The sequence below is a fragment of the Mercenaria mercenaria genome, chromosome 7 (genome assembly GCF_021730395.1).
Source record: "Mercenaria mercenaria strain notata chromosome 7, MADL_Memer_1, whole genome shotgun sequence".
NCBI lineage: Eukaryota > Metazoa > Mollusca > Bivalvia > Venerida > Veneridae > Mercenaria > Mercenaria mercenaria.
The window spans coordinates 28,406,945-28,430,038 of record NC_069367.1 but is presented as its reverse complement, the minus strand read 5'-3'; the positions used below and the strand labels follow the sequence as shown (position 1 = coordinate 28,430,038).

At 33.1% G+C, this 23,094-nt stretch overlaps 1 protein-coding gene across 1 annotated transcript; it reads right to left on the bottom strand.

Moving 5' to 3' along the window:
- Positions 1–5,298: 5,298 nt before the first annotated feature.
- On the bottom strand, positions 5,299–21,168 carry LOC123554495 (monocarboxylate transporter 13-like). Its single transcript, XM_045344695.2, has 5 exons — positions 20,950–21,168; positions 13,747–13,974; positions 9,010–9,153; positions 7,454–8,185; positions 5,299–5,960 (listed from the first exon to the last, which is right to left on the bottom strand). Exons 2-5 carry the CDS (start codon positions 13,943–13,945, stop codon positions 5,560–5,562), a joined length of 1,476 nt encoding a protein of 491 aa, XP_045200630.2. The 5' UTR covers positions 13,946–13,974; positions 20,950–21,168; the 3' UTR covers positions 5,299–5,559.
- Positions 21,169–23,094: the final 1,926 nt, after the last annotated feature.

Sequence of the window (23,094 nt, the reverse complement as noted above, 5' to 3'; positions counted from 1 at the left end):
ATGTCTCCCTAGACTGAGCTCTTGACCTGCGGTGGTGCAAATAGATTGTTGATGTGTGTCTGTCTGTTAAGTCTTGTTAACAGTGAGTTGCAATCTAGTAACTTCTCAGTTTGTATGATTTTTAGCTCACCTGAGCACAGTGTGAGCTGATGTGATCACCTTAAATCTGTCATTGTGCTTCTCAACAATTTGCCTGTTAACCCCCTAGTAGACAGGTTTTTTTTTTAAATGTTAAAGGGATGAGTTGAAGTCTGATCGATTCCCGATTGAGGCAGTGCCTTATTTCATATTATTATTGTTATATTATGTGATGATGATGATGATGATGATGATGATGATGATCCATTCATCATAGTAGTGTGATCATAATGAATCACGAAAATTGAAGAAGACTAGTTATTGTATGATGTATTTGCCAGTCACTGGTCATGATTTCAGTATATTCTTCTTTATCATGTTCACTAACATTCTGAATACGAAATTTAGATTATTAACTGCAACATCTGCTACTACAGACGGTTAATCAAGGAATAAGTGCCGAAAGGAAATAAGTGCCATCTTTATTTATATAATGTACTTAGGAGTCTCTGGCTCTAACCCTTCGATATGTGACTCTTAGAAAATTGGTCTTGGTAAGTATAAGCAGGTTATAAGTTTTTCCTTGAAATGATTTAAATCCTGACTATCAGTTCATGTCGACAGACACCACAATATCTTATCACATACATGTAAGGACACCAAATGTAAAAATAGGAAGCATAACCACTTAAAATTATGAAAATATTTGAGCAACAACTTAGTCTTGTTCAGACTGGTTTTGTAATTGGTTTATTTATTCTGCTTTAGGTTGGTTTTTGCCGGTAAAAGCGGACTTGGTACAGTGTGGTAAAATATCTATAAAAGTATTAATACATTACCTACACAGCGCTTGATCAGTAATATATAGTAATATTTATCATAATAATAATGAAATTTCATGCGTGCGAAACTTGCATTGATGGAAAATCGACCATAGAGAGTTATATTCAAAAGTAAATTATGTGTATTTTGTGTGCTTACATTTATGCGTCAAAAAGTTCCCCGTTGCAAGCGAGTTTTCGGTATTATTTATTTAAAGGTATCGTAGTTCAAGTCTTTGTAAGTCTTTATACATAAAATGACATCATTAAACGTTGAAATCTATTTTTGGCAAATTCATATTAAAACTAACATGGGTCCTTTCTAATATTCAACATTGTCAAAAGCAACTGTGATATATTTCATTTGAAATATATTAATATTTATGTATACCTAAAAATTGTCTATCTCAAATACAGCATGTACTTTACAAAAATATATAAAAAATACTTGTATTAAATTCTCGTCGGACATAGAAAAAATTAATGAGCAATGACGTAATAATGCCGTCTCGACGTTTTATGCGTCAAAAAGTTCCCCGTCGCAAGCGAGTTTTCGGTATTATTTATTTAAAGGTATCGTAGTTCACGTCTTTATAAGCTTGCAAGTCGCATGATAAACTGATTGCTTGAATAAGTTTCTCCCGGTCATTTCTATTATCCGTATTTTTGCATTTAGCAACGATCCACTGACATGTAATGTATCATTATTTACTTATTACATGATTTACATAAGCGAATATAAAGATAATGAAAGCGCCATAACGTCACGTCGTCGTTTATGCATGTGTGGGTGTCAGATGCTATCCAAGTGTTAGAGTATACATTATATATTTATCACAAGACAACGAACAAATGTGTCTTCGAAGCTAGTCCAAGGGCAGCATGCACTTCTGACAGGTCATAGCCATAAACTACAGCTTTATCATTTGCGACATGACACACTAACATAGTGAAATTTAGCAGACTACCAAAATTAAGTATAGAACGATATCAAAAAATATCAGTTCTTACAACTGCTAATACCATTCTATCTTCAGATGAATGTAAGAAAATCGTACTGTAAAAACTGTCCCTTTTGTATCTACGCTTATTGAAGAGTTTGCTGATCTAATTCCGGGCTATAGTGAATAAGAATGAATGAATGCATAATGTCTTCTTCGCCATTTTAAATGTTACACGTATAAATTTTGCAGGCGATAAACATCAAATTTTTGTTTTTGTCGGATATAATATTATGATATATGACATATTGACCAGAGCATGAACCTAAACGAATTAACAGAGGCTAAGTATAAATGTCTTACTTTATTACTACCAATAGCCACGCGCATATCGGTATCGCTCAAAACTAGTCTAAGTCTAACAATTAACTAAAAACTACTATTGTTATTACTCGCATCCGTCTTTATTGTAAAACAAGGAATAGAAAATACGCATTCTTATCCATCCATCAAGTGTCCGTCAAAATCCCGAGACGAATCATGGTAGACCTAGAGCTGATATGCGGAATGAAAATACGCGAAACTTAAGAGGATTATCCTGAACAATTTACGCGAAGTGTTATGCTTTCACCGATTTTATTACCATTCACAGCAACATTCTTTAAGTGCTGTGTGGAGGCTAAAAAAGTATCCATACACCTGAACTTAGTGTTTTGTATTTTCTGGTTCTTTGGGATCATGGAGTATACTCATTTTAAGTGTAACAGAATTGCGCTAGGGCACGATGTTGCACAATTTATTGACTCAATCAAACTTGCTGTATATATCATACTGATTGGTTGCGTTTTGTGTTGCCTCAAGATCTTTTCACAGATTTTATTGAACTCATAATGTATGCTCAAATTATGGGAGATAAGGTGTATTCAGCAGATCGTATAACCTTAGGAGAAATTGCCAAATGGTGTTCGCAAAATGGAAGAATCAACATAGTTTCTGGTTTTTGTACAGTATATCTTCTCAACCTGTTTTTGCAAAGAGGTGAAATTGTTAGGAGATTATAATGATATGTAGGTCATTTCGTTGGTTGAAGAGAAATGATTTTCGATCGTGTGTTAACAAAGTTCAAGTTCATAGTTGGAAACGCTAGGTTCCTGTATGTACAATACGTACGGTAGGTATATTTTTCTGTGACGTATCCTACGAAAAAAAAAAACACACACACGTCAGGTGAATATCGTACCACCGCTTATTTATGCCACAATAGTTTGCGTGCAACAAGTCATCATGTGGAAAAAATACATATCCTTGTTGTAAAAATGATCACGAGAACAGAACGAATATTTCTGTACGTTTAAAAATGTGTGTCAGGTTTTATTAATGTACCTAGCATAAGTGGGTAGCATTTTTTCATGGAGTTCATCTAAATTGTGCTGGGTACATGCCATTTCTATGCGTTACGCAAAAATATTGATAAAAAGCAATGGTGAAACCCACATTCTTATGTCGTAGGCATGCAAACGGAGGAACAATTATTAAAGTAACGTGTAATTAATCAATCATGATAATTACTTAGTGCATATAGTATAAATGTGAACAAGCACATGCATATTGCTGCATTCAGAGCATAAGATATTATCAAACAAGTGGTAAAACATTACCAAAATCATGTCAGTAGAGCTATCAGTAGAGTAATGCGGGAATACTTTTCCTTATATTTTAATTAGATAAACATCTAAATGGACCCTTTCGTAACCTTTAGAAACCGTATGCTGAATAACTTTTAAATTAATCACAAATATATCGATATTCAAAATGGATGTGTTCTTAAATGGCACCAACATCATTTGATGCAATCATATTTACATAGTGTTATTTTTTTCTTTTTGTGCAACTAGTGTAGACGAAAAACGTAAAAAAAACGTTGTTTATTATCCTTTACTATTATACAAGGCATAGGGGATTTATGGTATAAAACTACAACACCATTGCTTCTTTCTTTGTTTTGGGTATAACGGCGTTTTTCAACAGTATTTCAGTCATGTAACGGCGGGCAGTTAACCTAACCAGTGTTCCTGGATTCTGTACCAGTACAAACCTGTTCTCCGCAAGTAACTGCCAACTTCCCCACATAAATCAGAGGTGGAGAACTAATGAGTCAACATTAGAAATAACATTGCAGTTTTCAGTTTTCACAGTAAACATTCCAGATAACAAAGACTATATTAAGAGTTCGTCTCGTACTTTGATTTTAGTTTGGACTGTTACATAGGAACCGTTAATAAGTACATATGAACTAAGGATTTTTATCATTATCACAAACTTGTTCCAGTTCAGTAAGGTATAAGTTTGCATTAACACTGCCTGCCTATAGAACATTCTGTCTGTCTGCCTTAAGTGTGAGACTTCACGAGTTCGAAACCCCGCCAGGGCATAAATATTTGCAGTATGTTACTGCATGTATTTAAAGGGTATTGTAATTGTCCATTGTTTAGCACTCCGAGAAACTGTTGAATGTGAAGTGCAATACACTAAAACAAATAGCAAATCTCAAATACATAATGTCCCTTTGATGTTTCGGCTGCACATGTCAAGGAATAGTCACATATAATTGATCACAAAACTTTCTTTTATTACATGAAAATATTAAATGCTTCTGACTATTCACTGTTAGTTAAATCTGATAAATATATAATTATTTAGTTTTGAAAAATATATGGACACTTGTACTCAAAATTTTTTTAGCTGCAAGACAACTGGAAATACAGAAAAAAATGAAATTAGAGTACATGTACTTAAACTTTATAGGAAACATCGTATATTTTAACTAAATTTCTGGCAGTTTGAGTAATAACGATTTTCGTTAATCGGATAATTTTGCAATAATTCTTAAGCACTACAATGTTTTAGTGTAAACTTTTAATGACATAGAATGCTAAAAAATAAAACATGCCCATGTTTAAAGACAGCTAAGTAAGCAGTTTTCACGAGCGAAGGTCATGATAAGTTGGGTCATCAATGAAAAGTGATAAGAGCGGTAACAGCAGCTCTCACAAATACTTTGCTTTAGTAAACACCCATGTTTACTGCTTTTGATGGCTTGATTTGTTCATTGAAAGAATCACAAGAAAATGAAATGTTAAATCGTATATGATTGACATGTTGTTGACTCTCTGTATAAATATTCAAACTGTAAGTAATCAAAGGTATGTAAAAGCTCTCCTGTCGGCCAATCTATCACTAATAACTTTTTTATCATTCCAAGGTAGACACTAAAGTACGACAACTGATATCAACATGACTTTCTGTTAAGCTAGGTCAGGGTTAAATGCAGGTCGAATAACGGACGGAGTATTAAAACCCTGCTTATAAGCTATTTTTCACCTTATTAGATAAGGCAAATATGTGAAGTGCATGCGTCCATATCATGACTGGGTATCATGGAAGAAAGAAAACAATCATAAGAAAACATGTTTTTCTTTTCAAAAATAATTAACGTACAAGTTTTTTTTAATATAAAGCTTGAATCGAAACTGGATACCGTACATTTCTATTAAAAATGCACCATTTGTACCCTGATACATACCTCTTATACACATTTCTATCCGTACTTTCAGAAAAAATGAAAGAAAATTCCACCCAATGGTGCCTCTTTCGGAAACTATACTATACCTCAACGGAAATATATTTGTAGCTGCTTTTACATTAATTTTGTATGTTATTTAGATGGTTTCTGTTGAAAATGATGCTTTTAGGGCCTCAATGTCTCTATGTATTGGCAAGAGCATTCCATTTTTCTTTTGTATAACATTTAGTTTAGGTTTTATCACATTTAGAGAATTTGTTGATCTGCGTATTACATCAAGAGAACGTTTAGCAGCAGTTAAGCTTTCCAATGACACAGTCATTTGCACGAGATCTCTGTGCGACATGTATTGCAATGATGGAATGTCTGTAGACTCTGCAAGAGCTACTTTCTCGGCAATTATCTCTTCTTCTTGAAAACGTGGATGGCGTTTGATATAAAGATATGGTTGAATCATAACAACTGAGCTGAGTATAACCATCACTCCACCCAGAACAAAAGCCATGTCATACGAGTCTGTGACGTCATACATAGCACCTGTAAAAAGATAAACTACGCTAACAAATCTTGCATATTTAGACGTAAGTATCTAGTAAACTAAATATTTATTCTTAATAACTGCTTATTAATACTTACCATTTACTAATGGCTACATACAACTTTGTCCGAAATCTTTAAATTTTGATGATTATTGTTTAAAATTTGCAATGGTGACTGACATATACTGCAGACATTATAGATTACTCCACAGAACATTCCTTTTAAGTACAAACTTAAAATCATGCATTGTGGTTTTTGTACACAGCTATTCTTCATTTTTTTTGTTATACCCGGGGTAGTTAAATATATGAAAAGAACTTATAAAATGCTTTGAAAAAGCTTATTTTACACTGAGACCATTTTTAAACTTCATTCCATACGCACAAGACAAGAAAAACCTTTTACTGTATAGCGAATTTATACAAGGCAACACCACAAACCAAATATTACAAATTAGATAAAACAGCTAATTGAATAAGGTGTCATGAAATGCGTTACTCAACTAACATATGCACCAAAGAACTTAACAATGCACTAATCAAATTGCAAATAAGAAAATGCATAACTTGTATCAGGAAACAAAATGTGCGCATCAGCTAGTGTAGAATGCAACAAATAAGAGATTATGTTCATCTTCAGGTATACTTCGGACAAAGTTGCATAAGCCCTTGTTACAAAAAATAAACTGGAACCGTTACGCAGAATACCATACCTTAATGTAATATAAACAAACTAAGCCTTTTTGACCTTACTCCTGAAAATAAATGTGTTTTCTCATTATCATTAATCATTATATGGTAAACGCAACGCTGGCGCTGAAAATGAACTATTCTGTGAGTAATAATCTATAACTCATATGAAAATTGGCCAGACAGCTATTGGTTTATCTCGAAAATGCTTTTAAAATTAAGAAAGAGAATTGCAGACATTGAGGAAAAGTGAAAGTAATGCTCATTTTTCAGACGGAGTGAAGTGATCACCAGATTCGTGCTTACAAGGGCTTTAAATAAAAAATAAGAAAAAAGGTAGGCTTTAAATTTTCTCGTCTCTGTGTCTTTTCGTTTCTCGGAGGGCTCCCATCTATCCCCGTATCTTGAAGCATATGGCTGTTAGCAGTATGGAAACTTTATGGTGTCAGTCACTGAATACCAGAAATCAACATAGAAGAATATTGCCATCATGTCTCTCATCCAATTCATTTTCTTTCTCTATTTATTACTGGCTTCAACAGCAGATTATCAAAGTCATCCTTTGTCCCGCTTTTCTCCTGTCGAAAGAAAATAATACAAAGCACGTGTGGATATTAAAAAACCAGATAACTCGTGTCCATTTCCCATGCGGCTGCCTGCTTTCTTCTCCAGTCACCTAGATCTAAAACAAGAAAACAAACAATGACACAAATGAAAAATGACTACTTGAATAATAAATTACCAAGAAATCGTCTGAATAACATTTCACAAATATGGGAGATAAATATTTAGAAAACATACCTGCAACTGATGCCCCAATAAGCTGTCCTGCAGCCATGAACAGTAGGAGACATCCGTATCCATTTGCAAATCGATGAAGTCCGAGAAGTTCGATTAAAATGTTCACTAACAACGTTCCGAAGCAACCAGAGAGTATTCCATAAATAACTACACATGCCATCAATACCGGAAATGTCTTCATAATTGGAACGAGGCAGATGCAAACTCCAGACAACAAGTAAGAAACGCCGTACAAAATAAATACGTTAACGCGAGGATGGTACGCGATGAGTCCATAGGCAAAGCGTCCAAACAGATTAGCTATTCCAAGGCCGGATATCAACATTGCACTTTTATCTGCGTTCAGTCCTATCTTTTCGCCATGTGCAGCTAAATGTATATAGAGGGCTGATATTCCGCAACAAAATAAGAACACATTCACGCAAAGCATCGCATAACCTTTCTTTTTAAAAGGGGTTATGTCAAGTATCGGTTGATCTTCTTTGATCTCAGGTCTCTTGACTGGACGCATTAATGCACCGAAGACGCACATATGCAATGATATTGCGCCAAGTATAAGAAAACTTTGTTTCCAGTCATACATGTTAACAAGCCATCGAATGATGGCGGGATACAAGAAGTTGCCGATACCAACACCGGATGTTGCTATTCCAGCAGCCAGTGACAACTTCTTCTCAAAGTAACAGGATACTGACGCTATTGCGGGTATGTATACGACACCTAGTCCAGCACCTAAAACATGAAGACAATGATAGGTGTTTAAATAACATATATAGTAATAAAAGTGAACGGTATTGATGGTGTCAGGATACAAAAATGGATCCAGATTACTCTTCAATAGCTCATCTATCAACGACTTTGCAACAATTTTATATTATTTTTATATGATTGGACCAACATTATATATATATATATATATATATATATATATATATATATATATATATATATATATATATATATATATATCATTATTATATACTGTTTATATATCATGTGGATTCATGAGAATATGGCCTTCTGTTCAATAAGATACAATCCTACCCACTTACCTATTGCAAATCATAGAAGCAAATAATTCATGTAATATATACATATATGATTTAGCACAGGTGTTGAATGCATTAAAAATTGGGGATACTGAAAGTTCAGATATGATCAATAACTTATTCAAATTTCGAACCCCGCAGAGCGGTTTACTTTCAGCAAAACTGAAAACATGAATTTTGTATCCAAATGTTATTATCTATATGTGTTAAGTATGTAAAATTTATTACAGTTACATTTTCATCTTGAATAACGTACAGGATATACATGTATGAGGGTTATGGATAAAACTCTTAGTATTTTTATAATGTGTTTGCTAGTCTGGAATATACTGCTTTCTATCATCTTTACCAACACTCTAAATCATGTTTCTACTGATTGGTCTTGGTTAATATTAGTTATTAATTACTTCTTTAAATTATTTTAAATTTGGAATTAGTTTCAGAGGCTTCTTTCATACCTGTACCACATTTTAATGCGTAATTTTAGGTAGAAAAATAATCACGTACCTGTAAGAACACCAAATGTGAAGAAAAGCACGAACAGGTTGGTAGCAAAGAAGCTGAGGATTAATCCCGCACTAACCATTAACCCACCCACCATTATCACTGGCCTAAATCCGTATTTGTTTGACAACATGCTGGCTATTGGTCCTGTAAAAGATGGTATTAAAATACAGTTGAAACTCTGTATCTTGAATTCCAGTTGATCGAGTGTTTTACCTCGATATAACATAAATTCGATTTGATATGATATCCTGTGCATGTGTTTACGGACCGGACTTTGATATTGTCTTCGTCCGCCATTATATTGAGCTGTACTTATTTCGTTTTTAACTTTAGGGATAGTTTCTGTGTAGAGTTATAACTGCTATACAAGATTACCTCCATGACGAGATTCAGTCAAATAGGGTCTGTTATTATTTTGTTAGGTTGCATTCTATGCTTCTAAATCATCTGATTGTTCATTATTTCTTACTAAAACCTTGTTTCCTAGATAATATATGTCTCGCGTAAAACGTAATTTTGAAACAGTCAAACTTGTACTAAGAGACCAGGAGGGAGGAAATATCCCCCAACACATATGACCTCTTAAGGAGGTAGGTTACCTTGTTACAAGGGTAAATTCAACTTAGTTTAACCGCAGCATTTTTTTGTATTTGGTGTAATATGAAGTTTTAACTGCTACAATCTCAATTTCGTTTGCCTCCTTCCCTTCAAGTTCAGTTTTTATCCAGGTTTGAAGAACATGACCCTCCAAAGGTATTTCATATTGAAAGAAGAAGGAAAATACGGATATTTAACACTTTTCAGTGTATTTTAGTTTTAATTGATATCCGTAGAAGTCTGCATAATTGATAATTTTACTAGTATGCACGTTAGCTTTCTAATATAAGCTAAAAATGTATATGTCGTGGGGCTCGTGTTTCCATGGTAACGCATTTTCTCTCATTTTTAAACAACTTTGTATAAAAATACGGGTTTTCGACGGATTCAGCGCCATTCTGTTAATGACCAACATGGAATATTTGGGTAACATTACCAGCAAAATACCAAGCACTTTACATGGTACCCTATTTTTCTCAAAGTTTAAAGTAACCATGGCAACAGAGATGTTTGAAATAGCTTATATCTTGCTTTTTGTCGTAATTATTTATAAAAAAATATTGAATAAGATTATCTTTCTAGTTAATGTAGCTTTAAAACATATTATTTCTAACATAAGTTATATTTTCGTGTTATTAGCATTTATTCAAACAAATTTCACAGCTAAGAATACTCATAGCAGTACCCCTCGTCTGGCATTTTTCATGGAAAAATCGTTCAGCATGCTGCTATTATTCTCATGGATATTGTTGAAATGAAAATAAAAAGCCGAAGCTGTGTTTCTTAAACAGACCAGTGTCAACGCTTTTGAATTTTACATTTAGATACATAGGTCACGGGCTTCGTTTCCATGGTAACATCAGTTTAATTCAAGAAACCACAATTTTCTACTGAAATTTGAACAATTTTAGATCTTAATTTTAGTATATAAGTAACAAATTATCAACGGAACCTGAAAAATAGGTAATACAAATCAAACTGCTAGATTTTTTTATTTGAAAATGGCCGTAACAAGTAACCTTTCACCCAACTGTATTCCAAAAAACATTGGTTACCATTGTCCATTTTCTTACATTCCGCATAACATTTCAATAATACTACATAAAAGAAGCAAAATATTGATTATTATTCAGAGCAATGGACTCATAAAACATATTTCAGCACATAATCGTTATTTGAAAATAGTTAAAATAAAGAAAATGCACAGAATTACGTACTTTCAAGATAAAAGCTATAAATTTTGCGCGGTAACTGACGCGTAACGTCATGACGTCAATGACGTCATTTTAAGGCAACATTGTTTTGAAGCGTTTCTGCGGCAATTCATTCATTATTTCTGCATTATTAAGCCATAAAGCATCAGATCAAAGACAGGTTCATGATTTGTTTTCGGAAGAATGAATACACAAACACATTTAGTTTGTCGTAAACGTCGTCGTAAATCGTTACGTTAGCTTCCGGTTGGACATGCGCACATACAAATATGAAGGTAACCTACCTCCTTAATACAAAATAAGTTGTTCTTTAAGAACACAAAAAGAAAGTTAAAAAATGGTCTTTCAATGCAACTGATCTCTAAATACGGATATGGTCTACTGAGGAAGTTTGACTGCCTTCTATATGTAGAGTTACTGAGGCAAATTAAATTAACATTGATATCGGATTTTACCATAATGTATGTAAATGTTCTAAACGTATCAATATCAATAGGTTGGAAATTAGTATAATTTTTAAAAGATTGTGTTAATACTTGAGGTTCAACTTGGTGTATAAACATTGGTTTTGTTACTGGTTCTACCCGCTTTGGGCTGGTTTCGGCCGGTTACAGCAAACTCGGTAGAATAAACAAGATATCATAATATGAAATATATAGAAAAGTGCTCATTTACCATAAAGGTAAAGTACCTGTTTTAAAGAGCATAATCATTGGTGTATATTATTATCAACAATTATATGAAAGTGAAATTTCAGGCGTGGGAAACATTGATACAAGCAAGTCAACAAGAAATGAATTTTATATATACAATCGTGTTATATTTTCATACAAAGTTGCATCCCTAGCGTTTATCTAAATTCAAATAATTGAGGTGCCTCCGTGGCCGAGTGGTTAAGGTCGCTGACTTCAAATCACTTGCCCTTCATCGATGCACTGGCATCAGACCAGAAAGAAAACGCCTCTGTACATGTAATACCCTACCCCTAGGTATTCTATAAGGACCAAGGTCATGAACGGGAAAGTGCACGAACCTATTTCAGTCGTACATTTCTCATCTAAAACGCGCAGTTCGTGGAATGGGTAAATTGAACAAGCGATAATTTATCTTCCATCGTGCACCAGTCACATTTTCTCAGTATTCTACATTGCAGAGATACTCCGCATATTTTATGCTTTCGTCAATGTTACAGAAAAAAACTTGCGTGAACTTCCCTAATGAACATCCGGTCTAGAGGTCACAGCAGTGTGCACATGTTAGGCGAAGTGTAAACAAACAAAAACAGAATGCCAACTATTCACAGTTTTACAATAAATCTCGAAATGATGAATGAAATTCGTCTTCTATATGATTTTGAATTTGAAATCATACATTGGTATACATCTGTTCTGTTTATTTAATTCATTTTCACATTTATGCTGCACATACACATTTTAGTGTACACGTATAGCTCAAAAGGGGACAAACATACATTTTCACATCAGCCAATCAGAATGGTTTTGTAATATAGACCGTAACTTCACCAGAAAAGTTCAACCAAGTTTATTTGTGTACGGTTGAAAAGCTATAAACTACGCGTTGTTTTGAATAAGAAATATTGAAGAAATGTCCCCGGTACACAATAGAAGATAAATTACTACTTGTTCAAAATCCATAGTACACATTTACGGAACTGCGTGTTTTAAGTATGAAATATGCGATTAAAATGGGTTAGTATATTTTCCCGTTCATGACCATGGTTCTTATAGAAAACCTAGGGGCAGGGTTTAGCATGTACAGTAGCGTTTTCTTTCTGGTCTGGTGCCAGTGCATCGATGTGGGTTCGAGCAGCCTCACTAGGGGCGTTGAATACTTCATGTGAGGAAGCCATCCAGCTGGCTTACTGAATGTCGGTGGTGCTACCCAGGTGCCCACTTGTGATGAAAAATGCACAGGGGGGCACCTGTGGTCTTCCTCCACCATCAAAGCTGGAAAGTCGCCATATGACCTATAATTGTGTCAGTGCGACGTTAAACCCAACAAAATAGATAAATAAATCAAATAATTGATTTGCTGGAAAACAAAACAACAATTTTGCACAACAGATAGATTTTTTTTATATTCCTTATGATTAAATAATGAAAGGACATCCAAATTCTAACAACGTTACAAACAATTGGTTCTTATTTGAGGATTATCAAGTTCATAATAAAACGTATAGCATACACAAATAATTTACAACAATTACTTGCCAAACTCTTGCAAAAATATTTTACAAAGACGGGAAGGGATGTCGGCAGGTCAAATGTGTAAAAACGCTTTACGTATGTTCTTATTGTTATTTCAATGTAAAACACTAAAAACTATCCCCGAGTTTGTTTTACAACATGAATGAATTAGGTTAGGCTATATATATAGGAAATGTATACCCTTATTGTTATACCGATTATATTTCTGTTAAGAGTTGGAAAATTTCAAATTACATTTTGTACTTTCTACATGCATTGTTGATGTAAATCATTCAAAGATCATATCTTTTTCTCTACTTTATATATGTTTCTACTATAGTGCCGTAAACGCTAACAAATATTGCGTCAGTCTGGTAATTATTTCACAGTTTTGGTTAAATTTTTCAACATGTTTATTTCCACTAGGTTAGGCAAAGCACGTATATATGACACTGAAATATGAAAAAGTGAGTGAAAAACGAAAGTTTGATATTGGTTTAAAATGTAAGAAGACCGTAAATTGTTCTGCATTATTTCAAAAGCGTTGCAACAGTCAACTACGCTCTTCACAATATGTTTGGTTATTTATGAGAATATCTTGCAAAAATCTCATGTCAATAATTTTGTATCACTTGTCACTTTCAGAGTACTCACAATTTATTGAGTTTTGAGAGCAATTATTTTTCGCCTAAAATGTGCGAGTAAATTCATTTTCCTACCTGATCCATACATCACAGCCGTCGGCAAAGACCCAGCCCATGCTGTAACAGACTTTGGTTGACCAAACTCTTCCAGAAAGATAACATTGTAGACACCGGTGCTCCAAGCAAGACCGTAGGACATCATGTGCAACAGGAATGAGGAGATAAGTACCACCCAAGCCCACCCACCATCTACATCTTGAGAACGTTGTTTCATCGCCCAGGCGTCTTGTTTTCCAAGTGTATCTGAAAAATAGGAATGCTACGTATTCCTTATTTTACTTAGCAGTCAATATTTATACATAGGCAATATGGAAAATTCTAAATATACAATATTGAAAATGACAAATAGGTAATACTGAAAAATTTGAACACATGTATACTGAATATTGAAAATTTTTGTTTTGAAAACTCTTCGAAATAGCAGATGCCGTAAAAGTAGAATAATGAAACTTCGTACATACACCTTATGGAAAGTTCTAAATATGCAATACTGGAAATGATAGATAGGTAAAATTGAAAAATTTGTATATATGTAAACAATATTGAAAATGTTTGTTTTGAAAAAAACTTCGAAATAGCAGAGGTCGTGAAACTAAAACATCGGACTGAACCGCCTCAATTGCAAAACATGAATATACATACAAATATATGTAACCAATAGAGTATGTGGTTACTGATAATAATTAGTAACACTACATAAATATTTTAATTTATTTAATATACAGTGGCACAGATTAAAGACAGACTAATATTTAATGTGTTTGAATTATAAATTTTTACAACCGAAAGGAAGTCTGATTCGTTGAAGTGTGCAGAATATTAGGCATTGAAAAATAATCTTCGAAAACAGTCTTTTTAATAATAAACATTTATATTAAGAAGCTTTAACGCCAATTATGATATTTTTAAAGTTATGTATGAAATCTCAAAAACTAAAGGTTTAAAGGCGAATTTTGGTAAATACTTCCCAATGAACTGTGAAATACAGTCTTCATCATGAATATACTGTTTATTTTTATTTTGTGCATATTTTTGTTATGTCTCAACGATCTACCAAGACATGTTTCGTTCAGAAGTAAAGTTAATAGCGCGCGAAAATTTGACAGGTAATTTAATTCTGTAAAGAAATCACAAAACGTCATCACTTTCATATCGCTTAGACACCTGTATCGTATTTAAGCGTAGTAAATTTTTGTCAATTTAACGCCTCCGTAGAAAAAAAAATCATTGACAAGTAATCATGCGACCAGTGTCTGACATATTTCTGTACCCAGGCTTTATCGAAGTAGAACAGGAAAACGTTTATTTTTAAAAAGTTGATTTAAACAGTTGTACATCGTCATAACATGATACAAATGCATGCAAGTAAAACAGCGAAATTGCCTATACCTTTTGCCGATTTTAAAGTAGAATGCACAAGTTTGAAATAAGGAATTACTCCGAAAAGTTTCATTAGTTTAAAACGTCCCAACTGAAATTTCAGTTTTAATATTTTGATTTATAATGTTAACATCGCTCATTATCAGTTTGTTAAGTAAGACATCAAACGATTCTTTCTACAGCTCTTGTAGCACGATTTTCAACCATACAAACGCAATTGTTCGTGCGGTTTAAAACCTTCTTTAGACACATAGTTTAAACTTTACTTAACGAACCCAACACTAAATTTTAAAATAAATGGACTGGTAAATTATGATTTTCCTACACCATCATTTAAATTATTTACACGTTTGATTGTTGTTGACGATAAACATCAAAACTTTTTGTTTTCGTCTGATATAATGACATATTGACCAGCGTATGAACCTGAATGCATTCCTAACTTACTTCATAACAACCGGATCGTACAAAACTAGTCCAACTTAAACAACAAAAACAAAAACAGAGATTGAGTAGCTCTTGCCTGAAACTGGTAGCTATGTATAAACAAACAGATGAAAAGAGGACTATATGTTAGACTGACATTAGTCAAATATATAAACCTCGTTAAATAAAGTTTGTTTTAAGCATTTATGATATTTAATGTTCCATTGCATGTCCGTTGCTTGAAGAAAATCGGTGGCAATTGGGGAACGATCTTAACTCCCTGGGGCCGAAATGCGACTATAGGCGTTATATTTTCTACCCCTGTAGCGTCGATTGACGAGTATAGTCGCGGCACCGAGATCATGATGATTTTGATAAGTACTTGTTAATTTTTGATAATCTTGACAAAAGAAAAAATACTTTGCATACTGGCTATTATTTCTTTGATGTAATAATTACTAGTTGTGCTAATAATTAGTTCCCTTGTTAAAATAAATGTCTGTAACTATGCGGTAATGTAAATGAAATAAAAAGACGATCTCCGCTGTGTTTCGCTCATACTGTATTTCAAAAGAGTAAAATAATGTCGTCGGCCAGAGATCTTTCTTAAAATGATGAAAATATTTATTTATTATCATGCTGATTCTGAAATATCAGTTCCGTCGGATGATGATTCCGACGATGCGATTCCATTATCAGATAAATGAATGGTCGTAAAATGTTAAGTTTTAGAAGGCTGAAATATTGGTACACTTACATTACATACGATACAAATGGATAAAAAATAACACAACAAAGCATTTTTCATAAAATACAAAAAAGTATATGTAAATAAACGCATGTTTGTAACTTTAATAATTATTCAAAGATGGATGTAAATATTACAACTTAACTGTCTCAGCGCGTGACACACAACATTTGTGTACATGTTTAGAAATAGATTATACATCAAAATAAACCACTGATATTCACACAAAAACGGGTGTTAATTTATGTAATGCTGATGTAAATATTCAGTGTTAATGATGCATTTCTATTTATGGGAATTTAATGTTCAAATATCTATTAAGCGCAGAAGGTGTGTTAAAATTATGAATATTTCGAAGTGAAAATTTCAATGTATATTTCAGTTTACACCCAAGTTAATCATGTTTCCCTGCATGATTTCAACTGACTGTATGCGAGTGTGATTATGATAAGGTTAGATAATGTTCTTCGACGTCAGGTGGTAATTCTTATCCCGCCGCAGCAGGTATGTTACGATATCGGCCTCAGGGAGTTAAGGTAGTTCTGCTCGTTTTGATCGAATATTTTTCTACAATGTAGAATTTGATTAAAATTTTCAAAACTTCAGAATATACTTAGAAAATTCAGCATATAAAAATGATAAGGTCGTGTGCTTGATTTTTTGCTAGGCTGATTTGAAAATTTTGGACCTCACGCAATATTTCATAATGGAAGTCTATGGGAAAATCATAACTTTCATAACATTTTCGTGAATAGAATTTTTTCTACAATGTAGATTTTGATGAAACTTCTCACAGTTGTAAATAAACACATGGCCTTTATTTTGGTGAAATAAAATGTATAGGTCCATGTGCTTATTTTCGAGATATTTGACCATGATTTTAGGGAACCGGACATTTCACGTTAATATTAAGACATTATTTTGAAATTTTTTACGGTTACATGTTTTAATATCATATTTTGACTTTAGAAATATAGCAACAGTGCTATTGTAATAAATTTACCCACAGGTTTTGATGAATTCATAAACCGATTTTCATTTTCGTACGCCGAATACAGGCTTTATTCTACGTTTTCCGGAAAAATGACGTTACGCCATCACTTCCGGTTTTTCAAACGTGCAGAACTACCTTATTAAGGAGGGCTGTGACTAAATACAGAGTTGGTGCGCCTATGATATATTACAGACTCCGGTATATACCGGATTAACTAAATTTGAACAGAAATATCTTAAATATATATATTTTGTAACCATGGTGATTCTAACCCTAACCTTTAGTCAGTATATTATGCACATTATACACTAAATGCGTGCGGACATGCAAAAAGTATTTTTGCCGTGCGTTCCATTTGATAATAATTCCGCGCATGCGCAGAACGGCTGCACCAACTCTGCAATGAGAAACATTCATTAGGAGGTAGGTTACCTTCATATTTGTATGTGCGCATGTCCAACCGGAAGCTAATGTGACGATTTACGACGACGTTTACGACAAACTAAATGTGTTTGTATAACCATTCTATAGGGGAAAAAATCATGAACCTGTCTCCGATCTGATGCTTAATGGTTTGATAATGCAGAAATAATAAATAAATTGCCGCAGAAACGCTTCAAAACATTGTTGCTTTAAAATGACGTCATTGACGTCAGGACGTTACGTGTCAGTGACCGCGCAAAATAAATAGCTTTTATTTTGAAAGTACGTAATTCTGTGCATTTTCTTTATTTGAACTATATTTTAAACAGCCATTATTTACTGAAATATTTTTATGTGTCTTTCGCTCTGAATAATAATCAGTATTTTGCTTCTTTTATATAGTTGTATTGAAATGTTATGCGGAATGTAAGAAAATGGATGATGGTAACCAATGTTATTGGGAATATAGCTGGGTGAAATGTTACTTAATACGGCTAATTGCAAATAAAAATTGGGCAATTTGATTTGTAATACCTATTTTTCAGTTTCCGTTGATAATTTCTTACTTATATATTAAAACTAAGCTCTAAAATTGTCCAAATTTCACTAGAAAATTCTGTTTTTTTTTAATTAAAATGATGTTACCATGGAAACGAAGCCCGTGACCTATATATCTAAATGTAAAATTCAAAAGCTTTGATACTGATCTATTTAATGAACACAGCTTCGGCATTTTGTTTTCATTTCAACAATATCCATAATAACAATAGCAGCATTCAGAACGATTTTTCCATAAAAATGTCAGACGAGGGTTGCTGCTGTAAGTATCTTAAGCTGTGAAATTTGTTTAAATAAATGTAAATAACACGAAAATATTACTTACGTTAGAATTAAAATGTTATAAAGCTATATTAACAAGAAAGATTTTTTTATCTAATATTTTTTATAAGAAATTATGATAAAAAGCAAGATATAAGCAATTTTAAACATCTCTGTTTCCATGGTTACTTTAAACTTTAAGAAAAATAGGGTACCATGTAAAGTGCTTGGTATTTTGCTAATACTATTACCCAAATATTCCATGTTGGTCATTAACAGAATGGTACTGAAGCCGTCGAAAAACCCGTTTTCATACATAGTTGTATAAAAATGAGAGAAAATGCGTTACCATGGAAACACGAGCCCCGCGACATATATATTTCAGGCTTACATTAGAAAGCTAACGCGCATACTAGAAAAAATATTAATTATGCAGACTACTACGGATAACAATGAAACCAAAATGCACTGAAAACCGTTAAATATACGTATTTTCCTTCTACTTTCTATATAAAATACCTTTAGAGGGTCATGTCCTTCAAACCTGTATAAAAATTGTACTTGAAGGGCCAGAGATAAAAGAAATTGAGATTATAGTACTCAAAACATTAAATTACACGAAATACAAAAAAAAAATCTACCTTTTATTAAAAAAAAAATTAAAGAGCTGTTGCTTAAGTTATTCATGAAATTCAGCTCAGGGACCAATTCATTTCAGTTGGCTGAAAATAAAAGATGGTCTTTCAGGAAATATCAAATGTTACAGATGTGCCAAAATTTTCAGGTATTCATGTTAGTAGTACGAAGAGGTAAAAACGATAGGTCCCGGGTACAATACGTTTTGTATGTTCTGACAGAGACAGATGCAATCAACAAAAATCTTCGTTAAAAGCATATTCTGATGAGTATATGCCACCAGTTATCTAGGGTAAAAAAATAAGTTGGCGTGCTTCGAGGCATTATGTAGAAAAAAAAAACATATCTGCACAATGTTATATCTTGTAAAAAGAACTAGACCTTTGGAATTACCAAATGTGTCAGGTACTTTCACAATGTATTTAAAAACGTTTAAATGTTTTGAACAAGCTTTTCTTTATTTTGCTGGACTGATGCAAATTCGTCATAGAAATAAGAATAATAATATAAAAAAACAACAGAAAAAATCTTAAAACCCGGATTATTTTGCTGACGGTGTAAAAAGAAGAACACAAAAAATATCAGATGTGCAATAAATCAGCACGATAATAAGTGAGATAATGAACAATCACATTTCTGCTGTATCACAGAAAGAGGTCAGACCGAACACGTGGAAGCAACGTGTCCTAAAATTATGTCAGTAGTGCTTGTGTCCTATGTCTCTCATGTGTTTTCTTTTCTATATTCGTATTGGATGCATATTTAATCAAATGATTTCAGTTATAACAGTTTGTTTAGTCCAGTTAAAATATTCGTATTCCAGGTGAGCTTAAGTCAATTTTACTTCGTTACTGTTCATACATGTAGCTATTCATCACAGTAGCATACCTGTCAGACTTGCTTAAAGATATACTTTCTGCGGGATGGTGTTTCCGAGGCAGGCAAAAAAGACGAAAAAGGGGATTAAAAAACACACGAATAGTTCGTAATTTGGCATCATAATGTTCCAGAGAATACAGAGTGATACAAGAATACAAAGGGAGGAAGACAAAGTGCCTTACATCTGACAGAAATAAAACGTCAAGAAGTAATTTTTGCGTAACTAAATAAAAAAGTGAAGAATTAGTCTCAAATTTTCGTAGTATTATTTGCGTTTTCTAACATGTGCGACGCCATCACATAACGCTTCTATTTGGATAGATAAAATTAACCCTTTGAAAAAAAAAAAACAACAATAAAGACATTGAAATAAACTGTGTATCTTTATATTTCACGCTTGGGGAAAAAATTAACATCAAATCTAAACATATCCTTACGTTTTATATAGAGATTGTATATTTAATATCGCTTTTATTTTTATGCAAATTGTATGTTGTTAAACAAATGTTTTAGGAATGGCTTTACAAAGACTTTTATTCGTGTCGTAGGAAATCCTGTATCGAAATAAAAATGAAAAGAATGAAAAGAAAAAAAAACTGTTCCGTTTTCTTTAGCAAAGATTTTAAATTTTGGAAAAAAATGTGATGCTATTTTATCTGTTCCTTAAATAGTTGATTAAAGATAAAGAACAAGTGAGAGATTAGATCTAGCGAATGCAAGCACCAAACCATTGAAGTTGTACAAAATTGCTTGTCTTCTGCATCGAATATATCACTACTAGGTTGTACAGCTAAAATTTATTTACACAGTAAACGATCCAAATAAAATAAATTGCGAGAATAATAAATAAAGGAAAAAGTAGTAAATTTAAAAGAAATAAATTATAGACTGAAGATCAAAATTGAATACTTACCTCTGTATTAATAACGAATATTTTGTCACACTAAACAGAAATTTATTCAGTCATATATTAGCACCACAATGTTTAAATTATAATATATAACAGTGTAGCACTCTTAAAGTATATTTGACGTTAATACCAATATTTGAAAACCGCTTTGTAAGCAGTATTCACTATATATCCGTATGCATGAAAGGTATCTACCATAACTTGATAACGAAGTGGAGTGATCAGCGGAAAGTGGTGTTATATACTACAAAGTTATAGACTTAGCCAAGCGTTAACAGTGATGTGAACAGAACAGAACAAAACATATTTTATTACACATAAACTATACAGTTTTAGTGTTTTCCATTATAAAGTTTAAACTATTTAATATGTTATGTATCATTTCCTTTGCAAATATCGTGTTAATTGCTCTTTATCACGTGAATTGTACACTTCAGAGATTAACTGTGTGAAATATTATAAGATATTTGAAAGATATCTTTTTGTTCTGTACTTTATTTTAAAATAGTGTATCCATAATATTAGTGTTAACAAACTCAGTGAAATTGACCTCCCATTTAGGTCAAAAGGTTGATTACTTTTTATCATTCCGAATGGGGGCACTAAACTTGGTGATGGACAACAAATATTTTTGCATTTACGGGTTTTAAGTCTCCCTGATAACAGGTTGGCGTGATATAGAGTACCATTGAAACATTTTTACACCTTGCTGACATATAATTTTAATTTGTGCGTCATTTTCATAATTTTTTAACATTGCCTCGTTTGCTAGGCCATGATCTAACATTGCTGTAGAATAAATAATAGCATTTTTCTATTTTTACTATCTTTATTTAGATATTAACTGTCAGATATTCTGTGGTACGATCTGTCACCTATTTTCTCAAGTTCACATATTATCAAGAACGGGGTTGATTGACTTCTGGTATAAACAGAAACCTCTGTAAACTTTAACATATATATTTTGCAAGGTTAAAAATTTAAATTGCCAAAATTCCATAAAAGCTTAGTATTAAAATCTGTAAGACGATCCTTTAGAAGCATAGAATGCAACCAATCAAAATAAAAGCAGACTCGGTTTGATCCCAGATCCAAGTTTTAAGGGGTCATGAAATTCAACCTATATAGCAATATATACGATATTAGATAGTTCTTTGGGGAAACATCCCATTTTCAGTTTTCTAACGATATTTAGATACAGCAACATTTTAGTGATAGAATATGTTTCTGTGTAAATATTTAGATATTTAATGAAATTCAGAATTCATTTTAGTGATTTACAATAATAATGGTGGTAAATCGGGGAAATATCGAATGAAACAGACGAACTGAACTGTCAGAAATGTGCCATTTTGTGCTATCAAGTTCAAGTTAAATGTTTGAAACGTTACAGTTTTTCTGATATGTTCTGTCAGCTACAAAAATATCGCCAGACAGACAGGTACTCTGATCATATCTTGCCACCAGTTATCTAGGTCAAATGTGTTGGCGTGGAAAGCATCTTCAGGTGAAAAAAACATCATATCCACAATGTGTAAAAGTGATTATCAAGAAAGACGGAAGGAACATCTGATAAAAAACTGTAAGTTACTTTTTAATACGCATGATATACTAAATAAGTGTTATGCACTTTAACTTTATTTTACTGTGTAAAATAGAAATTCTCTAAGACCTTCCGCAATAAAGGAGATTTGAGACCATTCTCAATACCGTAATGAAATTTGTATTCTCATGTTGTAGGCACGAACGGAAGAACACCGAACGTAAAGGGCAATTTATAAGTCATGACAATTATATATAGTACACCTGTGAACAATTGCTGGCTTAGTTGTTGCTGGCAGGCAAAGTTAAGGTCGAGCACGTGGAAAACGTACCTAATAAACGGTAGGTTGTCACTTACATAGATCGTGAATGTAATGAAAAACAAAAACAATATCCCTATATTATTTTTGATATGAGCCGCGCCATGAGAAAATCAACATAGTGGGTTTGCGACCAGCATGGATCCAGACCAGCCTGCGCATCCGCGCAGTCTGCTCAGGATCCATGCTGTTCGCTAACAGTTTCTCCAGTTCCAATAGGCTTTAAAAGCGAACAGCATGGAGCCTGACCAGACTGCGCGGATGCGCAGGCTGGTCTGGATCCATG